The sequence below is a fragment of the Boleophthalmus pectinirostris genome, unplaced genomic scaffold (genome assembly GCF_026225935.1).
Source record: "Boleophthalmus pectinirostris isolate CB_2022bp ecotype Guang Dong unplaced genomic scaffold, ASM2622593v1 HiC_scaffold_21, whole genome shotgun sequence".
NCBI lineage: Eukaryota > Metazoa > Chordata > Actinopteri > Gobiiformes > Gobiidae > Boleophthalmus > Boleophthalmus pectinirostris.
Window position 1 is genome coordinate 22623319 of NW_026571175.1, and position 20117 is coordinate 22643435.

At 37.9% G+C, this 20117-nt stretch overlaps 1 protein-coding gene across 1 annotated transcript; it reads right to left on the reverse strand.

Annotated features, from left to right (window-relative positions):
- Nucleotides 1–922: 922 nt before the first annotated feature.
- Nucleotides 923–18583, reverse strand: LOC110167370 (small conductance calcium-activated potassium channel protein 1-like). The gene is made up of 9 exons (XM_055157403.1): nt 17786–18583; nt 14194–14289; nt 8903–9190; nt 7004–7125; nt 6166–6307; nt 4354–4464; nt 3062–3189; nt 1261–1330; nt 923–1153 (listed from the first exon to the last, which is right to left on the reverse strand). The coding sequence occupies exons 1-9, from the start codon at nt 18581–18583 to the stop codon at nt 923–925; spliced, it is 1986 nt and encodes a 661-aa protein (XP_055013378.1).
- Nucleotides 18584–20117: the final 1534 nt, after the last annotated feature.

Sequence of the window (20117 nt, forward strand, 5' to 3'; positions counted from 1 at the left end):
AAATACATTCTACAAAAAGCAAATGCTAAATGGGAACAATTGTATTTATAGATCGAGCATGTTTTATGGAAAAACTATGATAAAGTAAAAGTGTTCTCCGGATTATAATATATAAAAATGTGAAGTGACGATACATCAACTTTACAATCTCCAATCAATCAGTCTTACTTAATACTCTATGCAATGTTCAACTGAAAGGCTTAACTGAAAGCATCATATGTGTACTAATAAAAGACAAACTCAAAAGCATGCATGAAGTTTCCAACTGTAAAGCTACTCAGAGTCAAACTGACTCCACTACGCTGCAGTACAGTGGCTAGTTTAAACTTGATGCCTCATGTAAGGTTTTAACTACATCAATGAAACTCACTTTGTATATGTGTGAAACAATTCAGAAAAAAAAGCTTTGGTTCTTTTCTGTAGGTTATAAAATAAAATAAACCCTAGTATTATTGCTACTTTAATAAAGATTTGGGTACAGTCTCTCCTTTAAAGGTCCTATATTACGCAGAATTAAATCTTGTGACCCTTTAGCCATTTTATAATGTTACCTCATCAGAAACATACCTGGAGTTGTGTTTTGTTTCATTCACACGTGTATTATTATTAATCTGTCTTTATCTCCAAAGCGCAAAATGCTTCACCTTGTGATGTCATGTAGTGGTAGTTTTCAAGTTAACGTCTACCTTTAATATTTGTTCAATAGAGACTGGCAATTTCACAGCTAAAATGATCTAATTCAGTATGCAGGGTTTGTGTGTTTAACTTGTGTGATTGAAAGAAAACTACTCCAGGTAAGTTTGTGATGAGGTAACAACATTACAACAGAAATCAGAAACTAGCGTAATATGGGCCCTTTAAACACTTGCGCTTTTCCCCCTCCCCACAGCACTTATTCCAGTCTATTTGCCCCTCTCCTCTTCTACCTGTCCCCTTCTCCTCCCCCTGCCTCCTCGGCTTTGCCCTCTCTCTCTCTGAGCAAATGTCTGATGGATGAGTTTTGCGTGGACAGCGTGCTGGAGAGGAGAGGCATGAGAATCCTAAAGCCCTCTCGGAGCTCCTCTACGTTCTTCTCCAAACTCAGGATGTGGTTGTCCATCTCATCTCGACAGCCTTGGACCTCCGCTAGCACGTCGTACATCAGTGTCTGCATCTGCGTGTGGTGAATGCAGTGTAAAAGGGAAGGTCAGATCATGAATGTTAGATGCTGCTGTGTTTTCTAATGTCAGAAAAGATTGTGGATACACTTGCCTCTCTTACCTTCATTATATCCACCAGAGAGTTCCCCTGGTCGGCCAGACACCTCTTCTCCATTTTCACCTTGCGGAGTCTGCACAAAATGTTTTACTTTTTAAAAATTAAGAATAGCAGTGTTAAAGATATTACACTATTTTCTGATAGACATTTATACCACTAGAAACATACCTGGAGTTGTGTTTTGTTTCATTCACACATGTTTAACACACAAACCCTAAATATTTATGCTGAGTTCTTCTCTCAAACAGAAAACACCCTGTTCCACCTTGTGATGTCAAGTGGTACTACAGAGTTCCACTGTGTTTTTAAACTCCATAAACCTTCACTAAAATAATTTGGATGATTTCAGCCCTGGAATTACCCATCTCTATGGAACAAATGGTACAGTTTCATGACATCACAAGGTGAAACAGAGCATTTTGAGCTTTGGAGATGCAGACAGACTAATGGTTACACAAACATGTGGGAATGACATAAAATAGAACTCCAGATATGTTTTTGATGAAGTAACAACATTATAACAGGACATAAATTTCACAGGAATATGTAGTATATTCAAATATAGGTAATATTATAATAATAGTAATAATAATATACTACATAACAATAACAAATACTGTGTTAAAGGTGCACTATGTAACTTCTCTGATGGAGGGTCTGCCACCTGTTTGTGGTCACTGAGATGCTATTGCCTTGCCTGAAATGCTCCACAGTGTGGCATTATCTTATCTTTATCTTGTGCATATTGATTTACAACTGTTTTATTGATCAAAAATACCCTGAAAAACATACATTCTCATTTTGAAGGGGTCTCCTCTCCACAGATTTGACCAGTAATTTGGCTTTGTAGCATCATCTACTTGATGATAGATGCACTACTGTGGAGCATTCCAGGAAATGTAATAAGAGACAAGCAGGTGATTGTCCCTCTACAAGAAATGTTACCTAGTACCTTTAAATCAAACTGCATACACAAAAAATAGAGGTGACTAGTCATTTGAAGGGTATTTAACCAGATTTATGAAATAACAAGACAAATTAAATTATTAATTAAGTAAACACAGGCCCATTTCCATCAGTCAGCCCCAGGACAGCTCTGGCTACAGAAGTAAATTCAAGCTGGACCGCTGTAACATGTTTTGTTAAAGTAGTCCAGTTTATAAAGGGCATTATAAATCCTTAGGTCTTTAGGTCTCTATTGAAAAATGTATACTTTTTCCAGTCTAACCTTCACAAGTGTTAAATTATTCTTCTCAGAGGTCTGGGAAACTCTACATAGTGTATTCAGTATTCAGAGCCAAAAACACATAATTGGATCTGTTAAAACCCTGGAACATTTTATTGTAATTGAAGTGTTTGTAATATTTATTTACAAATTTACATTTATTTATGCACTCTGCAACTTTGCTGGTGATTGGTCCTCCACTGAGCTGCCTCCATGGAGATGTTATTGCTTTGCCTTCAATATTCCACAGTATGGCATTAAACTTATCTATTTGTGAGTAGCCTCTGCTTTCCACAGACCTGACTTGTAGCGTCACTTACATTTCTTCATGAAAGCAGATAAGTTTAATGCAATACTGTGGAATATTCCTGATAAAGCTCCATTAAGACATGCAGCTGGACCTTTCAACAGAAAAGTTACAGAATGCACCTTTAAACAGACTGAATTAGCCTTTACATTTGTATTTTTGAGACTTATTTAGCTGTAATATTTTGCTGTGACTTCTGGGTCCCCAAATTTCTGTCGACGGGCCTGTTTCTGAGCGACTTTACCAAAGATTGAACAGAAATGGGGTCTTACTGGTGGATGGCGAGCAGTAGTTTCCTCTGGTGGTCTCTCACTCGTGTCTGGTCTTTTTGACTCTTGAGTTTTGCGTGTTTGTAGATCAGCCAAGTCTCTCTCAGCACATTCGCTGCTGCAATTTTTATCTACGACAGACACACAGTTCAACACATGAGAAGTTATTTTATGTCTAAGTTCAAGAGCCAGCAGTTATTTACAGGACCACTTCATCGATCGAGCATTAATATTAGTCAATGCATCGAGTCTAAGATGCAGTGGTGATGCTTAAGTGATTTTATGTCTAATTGTGGAGATGGAAGCAAGTTAGCCGCCGGTAGCCAACAGATAATCAAACTCATCTTCATGAATTTAAATAAACTTTGACTTTTATTTACTTTTTGAGGATTAGTTTTGTCCATACATTTGATTAAACCATTTAGCATTTAACTTAGATGTATTATTCTTTATATTTTCTGATTTATGTTATAATTTTGTTTCCTCATCACAAACATACCTGGAGTAACCCTGCATATTTAGTTATTCTCTCAAACAAAAACTACTGTAGAAGAAGTGGTCTACTGTTATTTTTAAACTCCACACACCTTCACTACAATCATTTGGATAATTTCAGCCCTGGAACTGCCAATCTCTGCTGAACCTAAAGTAAAAGGTAGCTGTTAAATTGTAAAACTACCACTCCATGACATCACAAGGTGGAACAGAGCATTTTCAGCTTTGGAGATACAGACAGACTAATAATAAGTGATTACTCAAACGTGTGATTGATAGAAAACACAACTCGTGTATGTTATTGAGGAGGTAACAACATTATAACGTCATTCAAAGAGCCCATTTTGCATTAATCAGACGATATTAGCTATAATTTCATTTAAAAATATGGACAATTTGTTTCTTTACTGATCCCAAGTGGTTAAAATTTGAATGTTTGACCAAATAGGAAGTGAAAATGGGCGTACTTTCAGCTCCACCAGTTTTCTTGATATTGAAAAAATGTTCCTCCTTAACTGCTGCAGTGAGTCATTTTGGTCTTAAAATATTCATATTCGTAACTCACTCCACATGATCTTGTTGTTTTTATTTCACTATTTTGTCCGTAAATAAATTCCTATTCCTGATATGAAACTCAGCTCCAAGTTTGCTCCAGTAACTGCGAGCCTCAGTGAGCTTCATTTGACTGGAGCCAAGCGCTATGGGTGACGTCACACTTCCTTAATCCACTTCTCGTATGAATTACTCTAATTAAACTTAAGTAGATTGCGGTGTCCTGTGTGACCCGTGGTGACCTTTACCCTTTTGGTGATGTGTGAGTCCATCATGAAGTTGTGGACGTGTTTTTCAGCTCGAGTCAACTCCAGTTTCCTGGCAACCACCGCGACCACCAGCACCGTGCAGCCCGCCCCCTGTGCACACGGAACAAATGCACTTACATCGTCTACATTACAGGGACCCACACAGAGACATTAGAGACCCCAGGTTAGCCCTGGTCTTGTCCTAGTTTAGTCTTTTCTTCTCCTGATGTATTACTTGATGGTGAGTTTTAAAGGTGCACTGTGTAATCATCTTTTCTTCTCTTGATGTTATTAAATATTCCACAGTATGGTATTAAACTTATCTATCTCCATGGAGACAAACAAGTGACACCACCAGGTCAAGTCGCAGGTCATGTGGAAAGGCAACCCCCACTCATCCCCAATGGATTAATTTGGGTTTTTAATAATTGAGATTTTGAAAAATACAAAATCACGAAATCGAAATCTTGCAAAGAGATATTGTGGAACGACAATTAATTAATTCTATACAAATATAACTGAAGACATTTCACAAAATCTTAAATAACAGCATATGATTAGAATGAAAATGTAAAGATCCGTCTGTGTTTGAAAGATGAGCAGTCTCTGCTGTGACTTTGATTAAAATCAATTAATCAAATGATGGATCGTAAGTGTCCAAGGTGTGCAAAAAAATTTAGATTTTATTTTTTGGCCATGTCACCTAGCCCTGTGTGTAATTGGATAAATGCAAGATAGACTATTTTAATGAAATACTATGGCGCATTCCATAATATGCCAAACAGTAACATCTCCATGGTGGCAGAAAAGTTGCATAGTGCATCTTTAAGTTCTATTATCCAGGCTTAATTCCATCAGTCTGCCCCAGGGCAGCTGTGGCTACAGTAGTGGCTTAGTGAATGAATAATGCTCTGTAAATCATCTCTGAGTGTCAAAAAAGAGCTATTTAAATTTGATCCTTTATTATTAATGAACTACACCTTAGCCTTGAAAATGAATGTTTCACAGCTTAAGTCAGAGTTGCCAGCAGAGGGTGTAAGACTATGGCCTCTTTCATTGCACTAAGGAGAAAAGGATTTGGAATGAAGCTAAACATAATAGCTGCTAGCTCCGAAGTTAATATGTAATTTAGGGTAATTTGAGAAATGTTCACAATGAGCCTCTTGAAACATTTTACTATGAACATTTTTGAAAACAGAAATGAGGAGGAGACAGCCTAAAATGCAGAATTACGTCAAGCAGATTTAGTGAAAGAAATAATGGTAAAACAGTGTTAAAACAATTGAAACATAATATTCACTAAGACTATTAACAAACCCATATTACTATTTTCTGATCTATGTTATAATGTTGCTTCCTCATCACAAACACCTGCAGTTGTGTTTTGTTTCATTCATGTTTAACACACAAACTTTGCATATTTTGACTGCTCTTCTCTGGAAAACCCTCTGTTCCACCTTGTGATGTCATGTAATAATACAGGATGCGCTCCACTGTGTTTTTTAACTCCATACACCTTCACTAGAATCATTTGGATAATTTCAGCCCTGGAAATGTCAATCTGAATTGAACTAAAAGTAAAAGGAGCTGTTAACTATAAAACTATCACCTCATGACATCACAATGACGAGCAGAGCATCAAAAGGTTTAACAGAGATGAAGACAGACTAAGAATAGACGATTACTCAGACATGTGTGAATGAAACAAAACACAACTATGTTTTTGAGGAGGTAACATCATTAAACGTCTTAAAGCTCACAAGAATCCATTTTGTTTAGTATAGGACCTTTAACAGTATTTGTATTTTTTACCATGATCCCCGTGAGCAGACAGATGCTCCGGCCGCAGTACGTGTGCGGCACCACGTCTCCATATCCGATCGACAAAAAAGTGACTGACACCATCCACAGCGCCTCCATGTAGTTACTGCTCAGATCCCTGTAGTTATGATGTCTGAAAGAAGATACAACTCTGTCAGGTTTAAGTCAGGTTTATGTACTCTGACTAATGCAGCAGGAGTTCAAGCAGAGCAGCAATTTAATCTAAATAGTTTGTTTAAGTAGCTGCAATCAGCATAAAGTCTGATATTGTTAAGTGAGGAGATATTATACAAACAGTCCTCTTCAAATAACAATGTATAAGTCTCCACAGGGTCTTAATAATTACAATACACAGTTATGCTGAAGGTTAGACTAGGGATGCATGATCAGGTTTTTCTGTTTCAATACCGATGTTGATACTTTGTCTTTAAGTATCTGCCGATACTCATGTAGGGACTGAAAATATTCTTAATTTCCTTTAAATACAAACAGCATAAGGTAAAAAATTATCCAAATGTGTCTCTTTGCTTAAATTAAGAGTTATGGTGCAGCAATAACTAAAAAAAAGACCACAAACCATGACCCTTTGCTCCATTTCGTATACGAAAATGAAAAATACGTTTTGAGTCAACATGGCCAGTAAATCACAATGTTATACCAATTTGTCGACCAAAATGGGATATCGGCTGAACTGATATCTTGGAAGTCGATATCTGATGCCACCACACATTATATCTGCTGTGTTTATTACGAAAGGTGCAGTGATGCGTCCCTGTATCATATTACATATACATTACAGCTCACATTATAGCCCATTAGAGTCTCATACCTCTCACAGACGTGTAGCCCCCAGGCTGCCACTATCCACAGAGACACACTGAAGATCATGAGCACGGTCCCGGGGTAGTTCGTCATCAGTGTTTTTCCCACAAACCTCGTGTTAAAGTGAATCTGAAAGGACAAACTTCCATTTAATATTTTATTCTTTCAACACAGAGGGACTATTTAGGAAAGCACCAATCTTATTACAATTATATAACAAAAAGCAGATAAAGGATGTTCCTAATCTAGCTCAAAACACGGGCAGCGGGTTTTGCGTTGGCAGGACACATGGAGGTCGTTTTTTGTCACTTTTGAATGGCGTTTTGAGGTGGGGGGATAGGGGGATTAGAGTGAGGGGGGGCATTATCAGGGCAAAGCGCAGAAGCGAAGGAGGCGACAGCAGCAGTGAGGATCATGGGCACACCTCAATAGTCACTTGTCTACAGACCTCTCGGCCCACCTAAAGGCACACAAACACAGGAAGCTGCTGTTTAAAGAGCAACAAGATCTTCAATGGAAATGACTTTAATGACTTTTAATGTGTTTTCAGTGTGCGAAACTCAGACTAGTTTGAAATCAAGTCTTATAATATATATAATATGTATAATAATATGCTCTAATTAAACTATTTATTAAGCTACAATGAATATTATCAGGACAGACTCACCTGTTTCTATGGATATGTCATTGTTCTGCCTGGAATGTTCCATAATATGAAATTATACAGCTCTACCTTACATTTATTAAATTATAGATGGTTTTGTAGGTCAAAAATACAGCTAGGTTGCCTCTCAACAGATCTGAGCAGTAACTTGGTCTTTTTTTAGTCTCCATGAAGAAAGAAAGATTAAATTAACTCCTTGGAGAAAAGAATCTGACGGACACTTCACCAGATAATTTACAAAATGCACCTTTAAGTATAAACAGGACAAAATTTTAAAAAGAAAAACTTTAAAATATTTTTTTTGTCAGCAAGTCTAGAACATGTAAATACATAAGATTTTATGTTAAAAATATTACGTTTCAAATACCATGTCATAGATATGAAATGCATTACTGACATGTCCGTGACGCTTAAATTCAAGTTTCAACTTAACCAACTTTGAATTTCCAAAATGTGGACAAGAATCAAATCAACTTCTGTACTGAAATCACTTGAGATTCTTTCTTCAAATTCTTCTCCAACATTCAATTTCTATCAAAGATTAGTTATCTTATATGCAAACAGTGTTAGGAAAAATACTTTAAAAATGTACTTAGTTACAGATTACTGTACTGCACACTGTATGTACAGTTTGCTGGTGATTTTGTCAATTAATCTGATTCTGGGGTCTCCAACTTGTAGCTCTGGAGCTCTCCAGCCCCGTTCTAGTAACTCGCCAAGGGATTTCTGAATCGTACGCATTGTGCTGAATAACTAAAATCTGATTAATTAAATACCTATTACCATTGCAAATATTTGTGTACTATAAATGGGCAATGGTTAAAAACTGTGGCTCTCATATTTACGCAATTTCTTGTGAGCGCTAAAGTGAGCAGCTCTCTAGTAGTGTTGTCTGGAAAAGTAGTTCTTTGGAGGAAAAAGGTGGGAGACCCCTGATCTAATTGGCTTCTAGTTAGTTAATGGGTTCCATTTGTATTTGGAGCTTTGTTAATGGGTTATTTACAATGTTCATTTATTTCTGTATTTCACAGTTGTCCTTGCACATACTGTAAACTTCTTTTATTTCTTGGTCTTTTGCAGCACTAGTCAGATTATAAGTGAATTTACACTGATGATGTGAAGCATTTTGTAACCATGTTTTTGAAAGGTGCAACACAAAATAATATTCAGATTATTATTATTTATTTGTATATTATTATTGCAAGTTGCCTCTTGAGTCTGTGTGTATGTTTCATTCTTCACCTTGTTGAGGGCCCCGATGCTTCGAGACGCCGTGTCCGTGAAGAGACGACTGTGGAGCATCATGGCGCGCCCCAGAAGGTACAGACGCAGGAACATGGGGAGCGCCAGCACGATCTCCAGCTCCGTCTCCGACAGCGACGGACGGGTCTTGTTCGGCTGGAAGTACGATGACAGACCAACGGGGTACGGGTGGATCGCCACGGCAACCAGCTCCAGCACAATGAGGGTCACACGCTCAGTTGTCATAGCGATACGCCAATCCTCTGCACCGATATCATGGACGTATAACTGCACACAGAGCAGGTATGATTTAAAATTGATGTATAGGGGATGGTTAAAAATGTATTTCACAGTTGTCTTGGAGTAGATTTCTTCTGAAAGTTCCCACTTCACTCTAATTGGTTAAATCCACCTGCTACTCACTCAATACAGGACAGAGGTTAACTAATTCGAGAAGTGAGTGGGAAAAAGTGTCTATGTTTGAGTAAACATCAGCATTAAAGGACCCATAATACTGTATTTTTCAGACTATAAGTCGCACTTTTTTTCATGGTTTGGGTGGTCCTGCAATTTTTTCTCTGATGCGACTTATATATTAAAATGTTCACACTGACAGCCACAAGAGGGCGCTCTAGGCTTGTGTGCCAGTATCTGTTTCCCCTATTACTCTGGTACCACTGTCACTTGGCTCTACTGCGCTTGTCTCCTCCAGAAAAAGCCGCTGTCCTGCTGTAAGTAATGAAATATTCAGCCGAAAAAAGTAATCAAACAGCAGAAATAAAGTCCACTACATGACGTCACAATGTAGAACAGGGCATTTTGAGTTTTGTAGATGTTTGCAGATGTAGACATAGATGTAGACATAATAATAAAGAAAGAAACAAAACACAACTCCAGGCATGTTTTTGATGAGGTAACAGCATTGTAACATGAGCTCTAATGAAACCATTTTGTCTAATATAAGACCTTTAACCTTTTAATGCCAACTGTCACAAATATGCCACAAACCGTTCGGATCAAGATCTAAGATGAGATAGCGACTGCCTTCCCCCAGTGCCAGTTAATGCAAATGCTGTACCTTCCTAGGCAAGCACTTGTTTCTAGTTGTCATAAATTTGCAACATACCCAAATTTCTATTTATTTATTTTTTGCTATAGTCAAATGAATAATCCCAACTTAATTTACCATCTACTTCAGGAAAAACACACACAAAATATATGTTGTACATCTATATATATTCAGGCGTTAAGGGGTTAAAAAGATGTCGCCTAGCCATAATCTGAAACTATTTTTGAAGACAATTAATTTTACATTCGCCAAATTACTTAAAAGATTTATGATGATAGATTTATGACAAAGCACCTGCCTTGGGGCAAACTAACAGGGATGTGCCTGTCATTTTAGTCCTGTTCTAGTCCAAGTTTCGTTTCAGTTATTGTCCTGGTTTAATCTCAGTTTTGATATGGTGTGTGCAAGTGTGAATGCCACAAGAAAATCACAGACAACTACTACAGGCAAAGTGGGTAAAGAGTCCTGCTCAAGGACATAACAACAGGGGGCAATAGGGTTATCGTTTGTGGGAATTGAATCACCAGCTTCCAATCTTTTAAGAGAAATACTGCAATGTGTTTTAATCTATAGCCTGGAGCCCGATGGCGTGGATGTAATGTAATAGACATGAGATATGTGTTTTATAATGGACACTGAGGGAGCGGTGGGATGATTAATGAGAATTACAATGTAGCTCCTAAATGCTCCTTAGACATTTGCTTTGTCATGATAAAAATCCACCCAAAAGCCTCTTTAATGGGCACTTAAATACCATCAATCAAACTGAGACAGAGCTGCTCACAATACAATTTCATACAATTTATTTTATATATATATATTTATTTTATATGCCATAATTTGACAGTAAAAAGTAGACTGTGCATTTACAGTCCACAGCTGATCCTTTGTCATTAAATGCATGTGGTTTGAAGTAAAGTTCAGACTTTGTCAGAATTTATAGGAGATTTTGTTCCTATATTACGCAAATTGACATTCTTGAAGTCATATTATAATGTCGTTACCTAAAAACATACCTGGAGTTGTGTTTTCTTTCATTCACACATGTTTGAGTAATACTAATTTATTAGTCTGTCTACATCTCCAAAGATGAAAATGCACTGTTCCACCTTGTGATGTCATGAAGTGGTAGTTTTCAACTTAACAGCTCCTTTTGCCTTCAGTTCAGTTGAGATTGCCAATTCTAGATTTGAAATTATCCAAATATTTCTAGTGAAGGCGTATAGAGTTTAAAAACACAGTGGAGTACTTCCTGTATTACCACATGACATCACAAAGTAGAACAGAGTGTTTTCTGTTTGAGAGAAGAACTCAGACTAAATACGCAGGGTTTGTGTGTTAAACGTGTGTATGAAACTAAACATACCTTCAGGTATGTTTGTGAAGAGGAGACAATAAAAAAATGGGCTAATATGGGCTCTTTAAGTTTGTATTGTTTATTGTTTTGTTTATTTAAATCAAAGTTGAAAGAAATTTGCATTTGTTTTAATACGCCAACTTTTGCCTCTAAATGATACTAAACCTCACTTTTGTTTTGGTGGCATTTCTGGTTAAAAGGGAATTCCATTCATTTCAGTGGAGAATTTGTCATTTAAAGTTGGTTTATTTGTGTAAAATGTTCTAAGATCATATGCACAAACCACCAATTCGCTGAGAGCCTTTGCAGTCTGTATATAACTTATTTACTGTTAAAATCAGCAGCCTCATGCAAATTAAGACATCCCAAATAATGATGGCAGCGCCCACGGCAACTTCCAGAATAAAATCTAAATGTAAAAATAGATCAATTTGAGGAAAACCAGTGTAAAACCTGGGGTAGTGGTGCTGGTTCTAATTTGTACTTTCATTTGCACAAATCATCACAAAACAGCAAACAGTCACCACATTACAACTGAATGACATTGTAAAGAATTGACTAGACAAGGACAACTCGGACAAGCCTTGCAAAAGATAATTAATCTTGATCTTGATAAATTCCGTATTTTAAGTAGCTTTTCCTCTATCTTCCGCTGATCAACAGACTCAATCAAAGCTCTGTGTTTTCAAGATAATTACTTTGAGTTGATTGCTTAGCCTTTACAAAAATTCAAATAGTCCAAAAATTCTGAAATTTTAAACAAGCCTCTTTATATTTATATTACTATATTTATTAAGTCTATGTTTTCCCAAAGCATTGATTTCCAAACTCTGGTAACAGATTTGGTATTGTGGTATCATCATTGGTCTCACAAAACAATAACACGACTGGGTTCACAAGAATGAGACAAGAAAACATTTTGATATGAACTATAATAAATAAATTGTTCGATTCAATTTACAATTTAACCTCACTATTTTTAAATTTTATGTTCTTTCACATTTTTGCTGTCATTGTAGTACTGCCTTTTTGTAATTACTTCTTGTCATCACATATGGGAAAAAATCTGGTTAAGTTAATTTTCCAAGTGTGTGGTACAACTTTATTTTGCCGAATCTTGTCCCATTCCTAGTCTTTATTAAAGGTGCACTATGTAACTTTTTGGTTGAGGGTCCATCACCTGCGTTTCTATGGAGATGTCAATACTCTGCCTGGAATGTTTCACAATATGACATTACAAATCTACCTTACATTTATCCAGTTACATTTCTGACTGTGAGTGGGGTCGCCTCTCCACATATCTTACCTGTAACTTGGTCTGGTTTGATCTCTATGAAGGTAGAAAAGTGTAATGCCACGCTGTGAAATATTCCAGACAAAGTGACATCTCCTTGAAGAAAAGCATTTGCATTTCTCCACTAGAGAAGTTTCACAATGCAGTTGCTGTGGGCGCTGCTATGGTCATTTTGTTGTATTGTTTTGTATGAGGCTGCTGATCTTGACAGAAAATACATTCTATACAGACTACAAAGCTGTTTTAAAGCCTCTCGGAGAATCGGTGCAGTGTTGACTCGTCGGTGAATATGAACATCGAAGATTTTACACAAATGGATCTACTGTATATTATATTTTAGCTGCAAAACTTTTCTCAAAATCACCTTTGAAATAAGCATGATTCCTGATTAACCAGAGGAGCCACTACAAAGAAAATGGAGTTTAGTAGTATTTATTAGTGCAGACAAGTGCAGAATAAGGCCAGTAGAGCCTTTTCAAAATTTAACTGGAAGTATCAGTATCAGGATAATTGCTCATTAAAAGTCTGGAAACAGTTTGGGAACCGCTTCGCTACATATGCCATCCTAATCCACCATTTGATGCTTTACAGAGCCCATATTACACTGTTTTCTGATACAGTATGTTAAAATGTTGTTTCCTCACCGCAAATATACCTGGAGTTGTGTTTTGTTTCATTCACACATGTTTAACACACAAACCCACCTGCATATTTAGGCTGTGATCTTCTCTCAGACTAAGAAACACTTTGTGATGCCATGTGGTAATACAGGAAGTGCTCCACTGTGTTTTTAAACTACATACCCCTTCACTTGAATCATTTGGATGATTGCAGCCCTCGAACTGCCAACCAGAGGTGGCACTACCATTAGGCAAGAGTAGGCAGCCACTTAGGGCCCCTTAACCTGGAGGGGCCCCAACCAATTGCCCTCAGTGCCACTAATGACCGAGGCCTCAGAGCAATTTGACATTAAGACATATGACATTAAATGAGCGTACTTTACTTTTAAACAATAATCATAAGAAAAATAATAATAATCGTATGTAATGGATGTAAACAAAAATGTAATTGTACCAGGAAAAAATAAAACCACTTCCAATTCTGGCTATCTACTAGGCTACCGAACTAATAAGACAAGTTTCCAATCCACCATAATTCATATAAATAGAGATGTGCATGTCTGAAGAACAATGGGGGAAAACAGACAATAAATACATATTTAAAAAAAAAAAAAAGGTGCATTATGGTGAGGGCCCCAAGCTCAAGTTCACCTAGGGCCCCCAAATTGCTAACTCCACCACTGCTTCAACCTCTACTACACTAAAGGTAAAAACGTAGTTGTTAACTTCCGCTACCACTTCATGACATCACAAGGTGGAACAGAGCATTTTGAACTTTGGAGATGTTGACAGACTTATAATAAAGAGTTACTCAAAACATGTGAATGAAACAAAACTCAGCTCCAGGTATGTTTTTGATATTTTAACAGCATTATAACATGGCTTAAAGTTCACAAGAGTACATTTTTCACAACATAGGACCTTTAATTATTATAAAAACTGCACTTTTACCTGTATCTCACAGCAGTGGTACGCGATGATAAGTCCCACCAGAATAACAGTGGTGACGCTGATGACGGACTTCAGGGCCAGAGAGTACAGAGAGCTCTGCCAAACAAAGCACAGATACATTAGTACAAAGATTAACACCATAATCTATAGTCTACAACAGTGATTCTCAACCACTGAGATCGTCAGGTGTGCCGTGAGAAATTATCCAATATCACTTTTTTAAAATAAAAATGTATTAATTATTACCTGCAAATATTATGTCATTGTCGAGTGTCCGTGCTGTAGTACAGTGTAGTATATAATACAATATAATATAACTGGCAGAGTGATCTAATATTCGTCCGGGTGGCGACAGGCAGCTAATTGCCTCGTTCCTTTAAATCAGAGGTGCTCAATACGTCGATCCCGATCTACCAGTCGATCGCCAAGGTCGTGTGGGTAGATCGCCGTGTCTCGTCTCGGACTCGCGTTTGGACTCGGTTTTGTCTGTCACTCAAGGTCTGACACTCAACAAGTGCGATCATATTTCATTACGGCCGCTGCTGTTGGCAATAAACTTGTACAGGTGTGCCAGAGCGTGTGGGGCGTCTCAGTGCAGCCCGCGGAGACTCTACGGCACATCACAAACACACACGCTCCCTACGCACGGCTTGTCTGCGACAGCGTGTGCCCTCGTGTACCAGCGTGCATCACAGGGCAGGTTCAAACTTCCTAAACATCCTACCTGTCCATCTGCCTCACGTCAGCACGCCGCCCCTCACCTTTTCACGCTCTCGCTCCTTCCTGCGTACAGCGAACACAAGCCCCTTCCACAGTGCGCGCTGATTAGAAGAGCAAGACCAAAACGTGAAGCAAAAACGAGTCTAAATTTGTGTTACCAGTGTTGGCACAAAGCAGGTCTACAGCATAGAGCAGATCTACAGAACAGACCTACTGCCACATTTGGCTGAAGTTTGTCTAACAAAAGTGCACAAATGCATCTGTGTTTGTCACGATGTGCGTTTGATTTGGTAAACGTGCAGAGGCTGGTGAATATCACTGCAAAACCAGAAAAGAATGAAACTCCAGTTTGGAACTTTAAAAAACAGGTTTAAAAATCTGCCTTCACTTTTTTCACAGTTTTGTGTAAAGAGGAAGTTCTCTTAAAGAAGGGGTTCTCAAACTGTGGGTGAGGGTCCAAAAAAGGGGCACAGAGTGTTTCAGTGCAGTTTGCTTGGTTTTGTATTAGGTAGGTCTTTATGACTTGGTCATTTTGTAAGTAGATCGCATGCTGAAAAAGTGTGAGCACCCCTGCTTTAAAAGAATTAGTAACGCATGTGCGTGGTGACAGTCATGGAAAAGTTTTTAAAATGGACGAATGCAAACTCCGAAATGGGCCCTGGACAAGATTCTGACCCAGAAGAAGAGCTTTTCAAGCTTAACTGCTATAAAAACACACTGAGTAAGTAGAAATTAATGTAGAAATTATATTGTAATTAAATATACTGTATAGTGTCATTTTTGTAACATTTTGGTTAGTGGTGTGCCGCAAGATTTTTCCAATGTAAAAAACGTGCCGTGGCTCAAAAAAGGTTGAGAAACACTGGTCTATAAGACTTAAAAGGTCAGTGACTCAACATATTTTTAATGGAAAAATAATTTGTTTAAGGAAATGACATAACTATTGTGATATATAGAAATGCAGTAGGAGGAATTAAGATTATGGTTTAATCTTTGTATAGAAAATTATAGGTCCGCATGTAATGGTAGAATATTGCATCAATGGCCTTTTAGTAGGCCATTTTAACTCTGAAGATAGATTTTTTGAACAGCACCAGTTAAAAGGCTGTATAGTTTATGTCCAAGAAATTCACACTGAAAGGCCAAAATCATTTATAGATTTTTAACTTGTATACAAAATTGGAATTGCACTTTTCTTTAATATGCCTTGGTGATTTTCTACATATAAGGTGGAAATTCGAGACAACTTGTAGATTTTTTTTTTCCTTTTGGCTTTTCCTTTCCAAGTCTGGCAAAGCATTTATTGGTTGGACATAAATTCTAGCCCAGATCTCCTTCCAGATATAACCAGCTTCAGTTATCTGGGCATTATCTGGGGATTGTGACAGTTATCTATGGGTTTCAGAATGGTGCAAAATTACGACCATAGCATAGCAATTAATAATATAACACAAAATATGAATTTAAATGGGAAAAGTTCTCAAAATGTTGCATATAGCAGGAAGCTGAAAGCCCTGAATAGGCTTGCTATAAAAATAACACAAAAAGCCCCATCATCTCCATACTCTCTTGTGTATCCATATTTGTCTCACTAAAAAGAAGCAATTATCCCCAAATCATCGCCCTCTTCAGAGAAAACAGCTGGCAGATGAGAGAACAGATGTTTTATGGTAAATTATAGCAGCCATTAACAACACACTGACACCACTTGAGAGAGTAAAACTAAAAACTTAAGCAGCAATGAGAAGAAAACTGTAATAATTCAAGTGTGTTTTTCTATTCATAACAAGCGTATTTATTTTATTTAAATGTCAGGACAAAGACAGCAGGTCAAACTTTCAAATATACTGTAAACTACTTAAAACTATAACACTTTAGTTTATCTGTTTAAACCCCTATTCAAAACCAATACTATCATGGGAAAATGAAAATGATACGCTCACATTTACTCCTATGAAGCATGTATCTGGGTCTGTTGTCTGGGCGCCAGGGTCTTAGGTGCCCAGAATTGGACCCTCTTTCAATTCATTTATATTAGAGGAAGCGTGGGGGGGGGGTGATGTGTTCTATTGAACACATCAATAATAATAACCATGTCTGTAGAAATTGCTTCTCTCCTCACTGTTACCAGCAAAGGGTGACCAACATTATGCATTTTCCCCATTAAATAAATAAATAAATACATACATAATTGAAACTGGGAGTGAAGTAATTTGTGTTTTTTCAAGTTTCCCCTTGTTTTTTATTAGAATTACCTCATGGTTGTCTAGATGGAAATGGGCACTTTTGTCATAATTTGGCACGTTTACACTGTAATTACACATGGTCATAATTAGGAGTGTGCAAAAATATCAAAATATCGATATATTGTATCGCTTAATGTGATGATACAGTATCAATATTGTAGGCTGCTGTATCGATATATCGCCAAGAGTATTTTTTGGTATATTTTACTGAATTATTTTGTTACAGGGCTGCAGTTTTGTTGCTTGTTTACAGTACAGAAGCTCGTTTATGCGACACATTTGACATATTCACTGTTTTTATGATTAAAATGGGTGTGTTTCATATTCACTTTGCACAAGAAGTGGTTTAACAAAGACTTTTAGTATCACAGCCATGATTTAGCCTTTTTTATTGAACTATATTGAATCAATTTGAAATATATTGTATTGAATCGAAAGTGCACTGAGTTGTGGCCTATGTATGGAGGTATGTATCGTATCGACAACTTCTTAATGATACCCAGTCCTAGTCATAATATGGACTTTCCCATCATATATATAAAAATAAGTAATACAGTGACTCAGTTGTGCTACAATCTTTCTAATCTAGATTGCCAGGCTGCAGAAATGCCAGATCTTGGACTAACCTTGCTGTAAACGCTCCAGGACAGCTCAGTCTCCATCACCATCAGCACCACCCCAAAGATCCCCACGGCAAGGGCACAGTCATTCAGCCTCTGTCTCCTCAGAAACAGGCTCCTCCTCCGCACCAACCTCCAGCCGATGTTATGGGTCCTCCAGTACGGATCGTCGTCAGCTTTCGATTTTGGACTGATATTGAGCGGGTTTGGTTTGGGTCTTTGGCCTATATGCAGTGGGGTCTTCACTTCCTTGGGCTGATGTGGTACCTCCTGTTGCAGTTCATCGTCTTTGCTTGTGATGATGATTTCTGGTAGCGCCTGGCGTTCTTGCATTTCCACGTTTTCAGAGATGCTACAGATTCGACTCTCGCTATCTTTAGGGTCCATGATTGGTCTGCAGTGTCCCATGTACGGTGACCCAGTCTGTGATAGTGGCACATCTGTGAAGGAGGTCACCCTTTCTTGTAGCCTATGTCCACTACTTGTATTTTTACTTTTACCTTTGTGACTAGAACTCTTCGATCTCCTCTCACTTTTCTTCTCTTTGCCTTTTGTTTTCTTACTTGGTCGTGGGGATGTTGTTAAATACAGATGTCCATTGTAAAGGGGTGTCGTGGCCATAGCTTGGGTGCGGTCCATCCACACGGTAGGATCAGGTGGAGGTTGAACTGTATGGTGGATGCCACATTGGGAAGAGCAGGCCTGAGGTTGTAGTATTATTCTCGGGGGCAGTAGGGGGCGCAGTGGGTCCTCTGCCTCCTCACCGTCCGGGCCAGACAGGTTCAGAGAGGGAGAGTGCTCCATGGCAACAGACTATTCACCTGTGGAACTATGGGAAAAAGAAGACCTTAGATCAAGAACTTAATAAAAAGTATAAGACAGCGCCAGGGTTGTAAATATCTCATATATTTTGGTGGTTTTCAGGCGGGGGCATAGACTGTAAATGGACATAGCTGACCTGCTCACTGCTGTGTTTCAAATAGAAAGTGAGCATGAGGGAACGTTCGGCTCCATTGACTCTGACTCCAATTGACTTTGCATTGAAAACAATCACTTCTGACATTCTGACTGTGAGCGCGGTCGCCTCTCCACAGATCTGACCTATAACATGGTCTGGTTTGGTCTCTACGAAGATAGAAAGGTTTAATACCACACTGTGAAACATTCCAGACAAAGCAATGATATCTCCATGGAGAAAAGCGTATGAAGTAGGGATGTAACAATAACCGAAATATCGTGATATTGTATCGTTAGAAGTCTCACAATAATATCGTTAACCATCACAATATATTGAATTACAAGTTTATCTGCTTAAATTCATTGTTGGTGATGGTGGTTGATGGTGCAGCAATAGCTAAAAAAAAAAAAAAAAGAAGAAACTACATAGACCATGATCCTTTGCTCATGAAGAAATAACTTACTTCTCTAGGTTAAGTCTTGTCAAGGCATTTTGAGAGGAAAAAGTAGCGTCTTGACAGTTTTGGTAGCCTTCACAAAATATCACAATAAATATCGTACCGTGAGATGCATATCGTGAAAATGTCGTACAGAGAGATTTGGATATCGTTACATCCCTAGTATGAAGGACGCTCCACCAGAAAAGTTACACAATGTACCATTAAGTGTCTTCACTCGTACCAAAGAAAATGAACAGATACACACATCACATTTCTTTCAATTTACACTATATGCCTGTTCATGTGTCCCATCATCAAATTATTTATAAACAAGCATTAAGTAACTTTTAAGTAACTGCTTTGCCTGGAATGTTCCACACTGCAGCATAAACATATATTTCTGGAATTAATTCAATTACAGTTTTCCCCTTAAAATTACAGCCATGTTACAGTGAGCAGGGTCGCATCTCCACAGATCTGAGCCGCAAATTTTCCTGGTAGTGTTATATTCTTGTCTCCATGGAGATGCGATTAATGCCATACTGAGAAACAGTTGAAGCAAGAACAAACGCAGGTAACTGACCAGACATTCCTCCAGGTAAGTTACATGGAGCATCTTTAACCTAAGCAGAACTAAAAATAAAACTAGGGTGTATGCCGTTAATGAAACTCTATCCATTTATGTAGGCTTGGGACTAGTACAAAGAGAAGATCTTGAGACTCCTGGACTTTATTGATTTTTTCCCACAGAGGTTTCCAGATAGATCCAGATACAGAAATAGCTTATCTCTAATCCCATAATGAAAACGTGAATGAATGAGATCTGCAGGATTCCAGTAGCAAAGGTTTTCTTATCACATTTTTTGCTAAACTACAAACATTTGCGAAACTACAAACATACTTTAATAATATTTTTGTAGCAATACTCATACCTCCTATTT

Excerpts from the sequence above, each read along its gene's own strand:
- LOC110167370 (XM_055157403.1), bottom strand. The coding sequence starts at position 18,583 with ATGGAGCACTCTCCCTCTCTGAACCTGTCTGGCCCGGACGGTGAGGAG. Across the intron at positions 7,126-8,902 it reads GCATCGGGGCCCTCAACAAG|ATTCACTTTAACACGAGGTT; the intron begins GTGAAGAATGAA and ends TTGTCCTTTCAG. Across the intron at positions 1,331-3,061 it reads CTACTGCTCGCCATCCACCA|ACTCCGCAAGGTGAAAATGG; the intron begins GTAAGACCCCAT and ends CATTTTGTGCAG.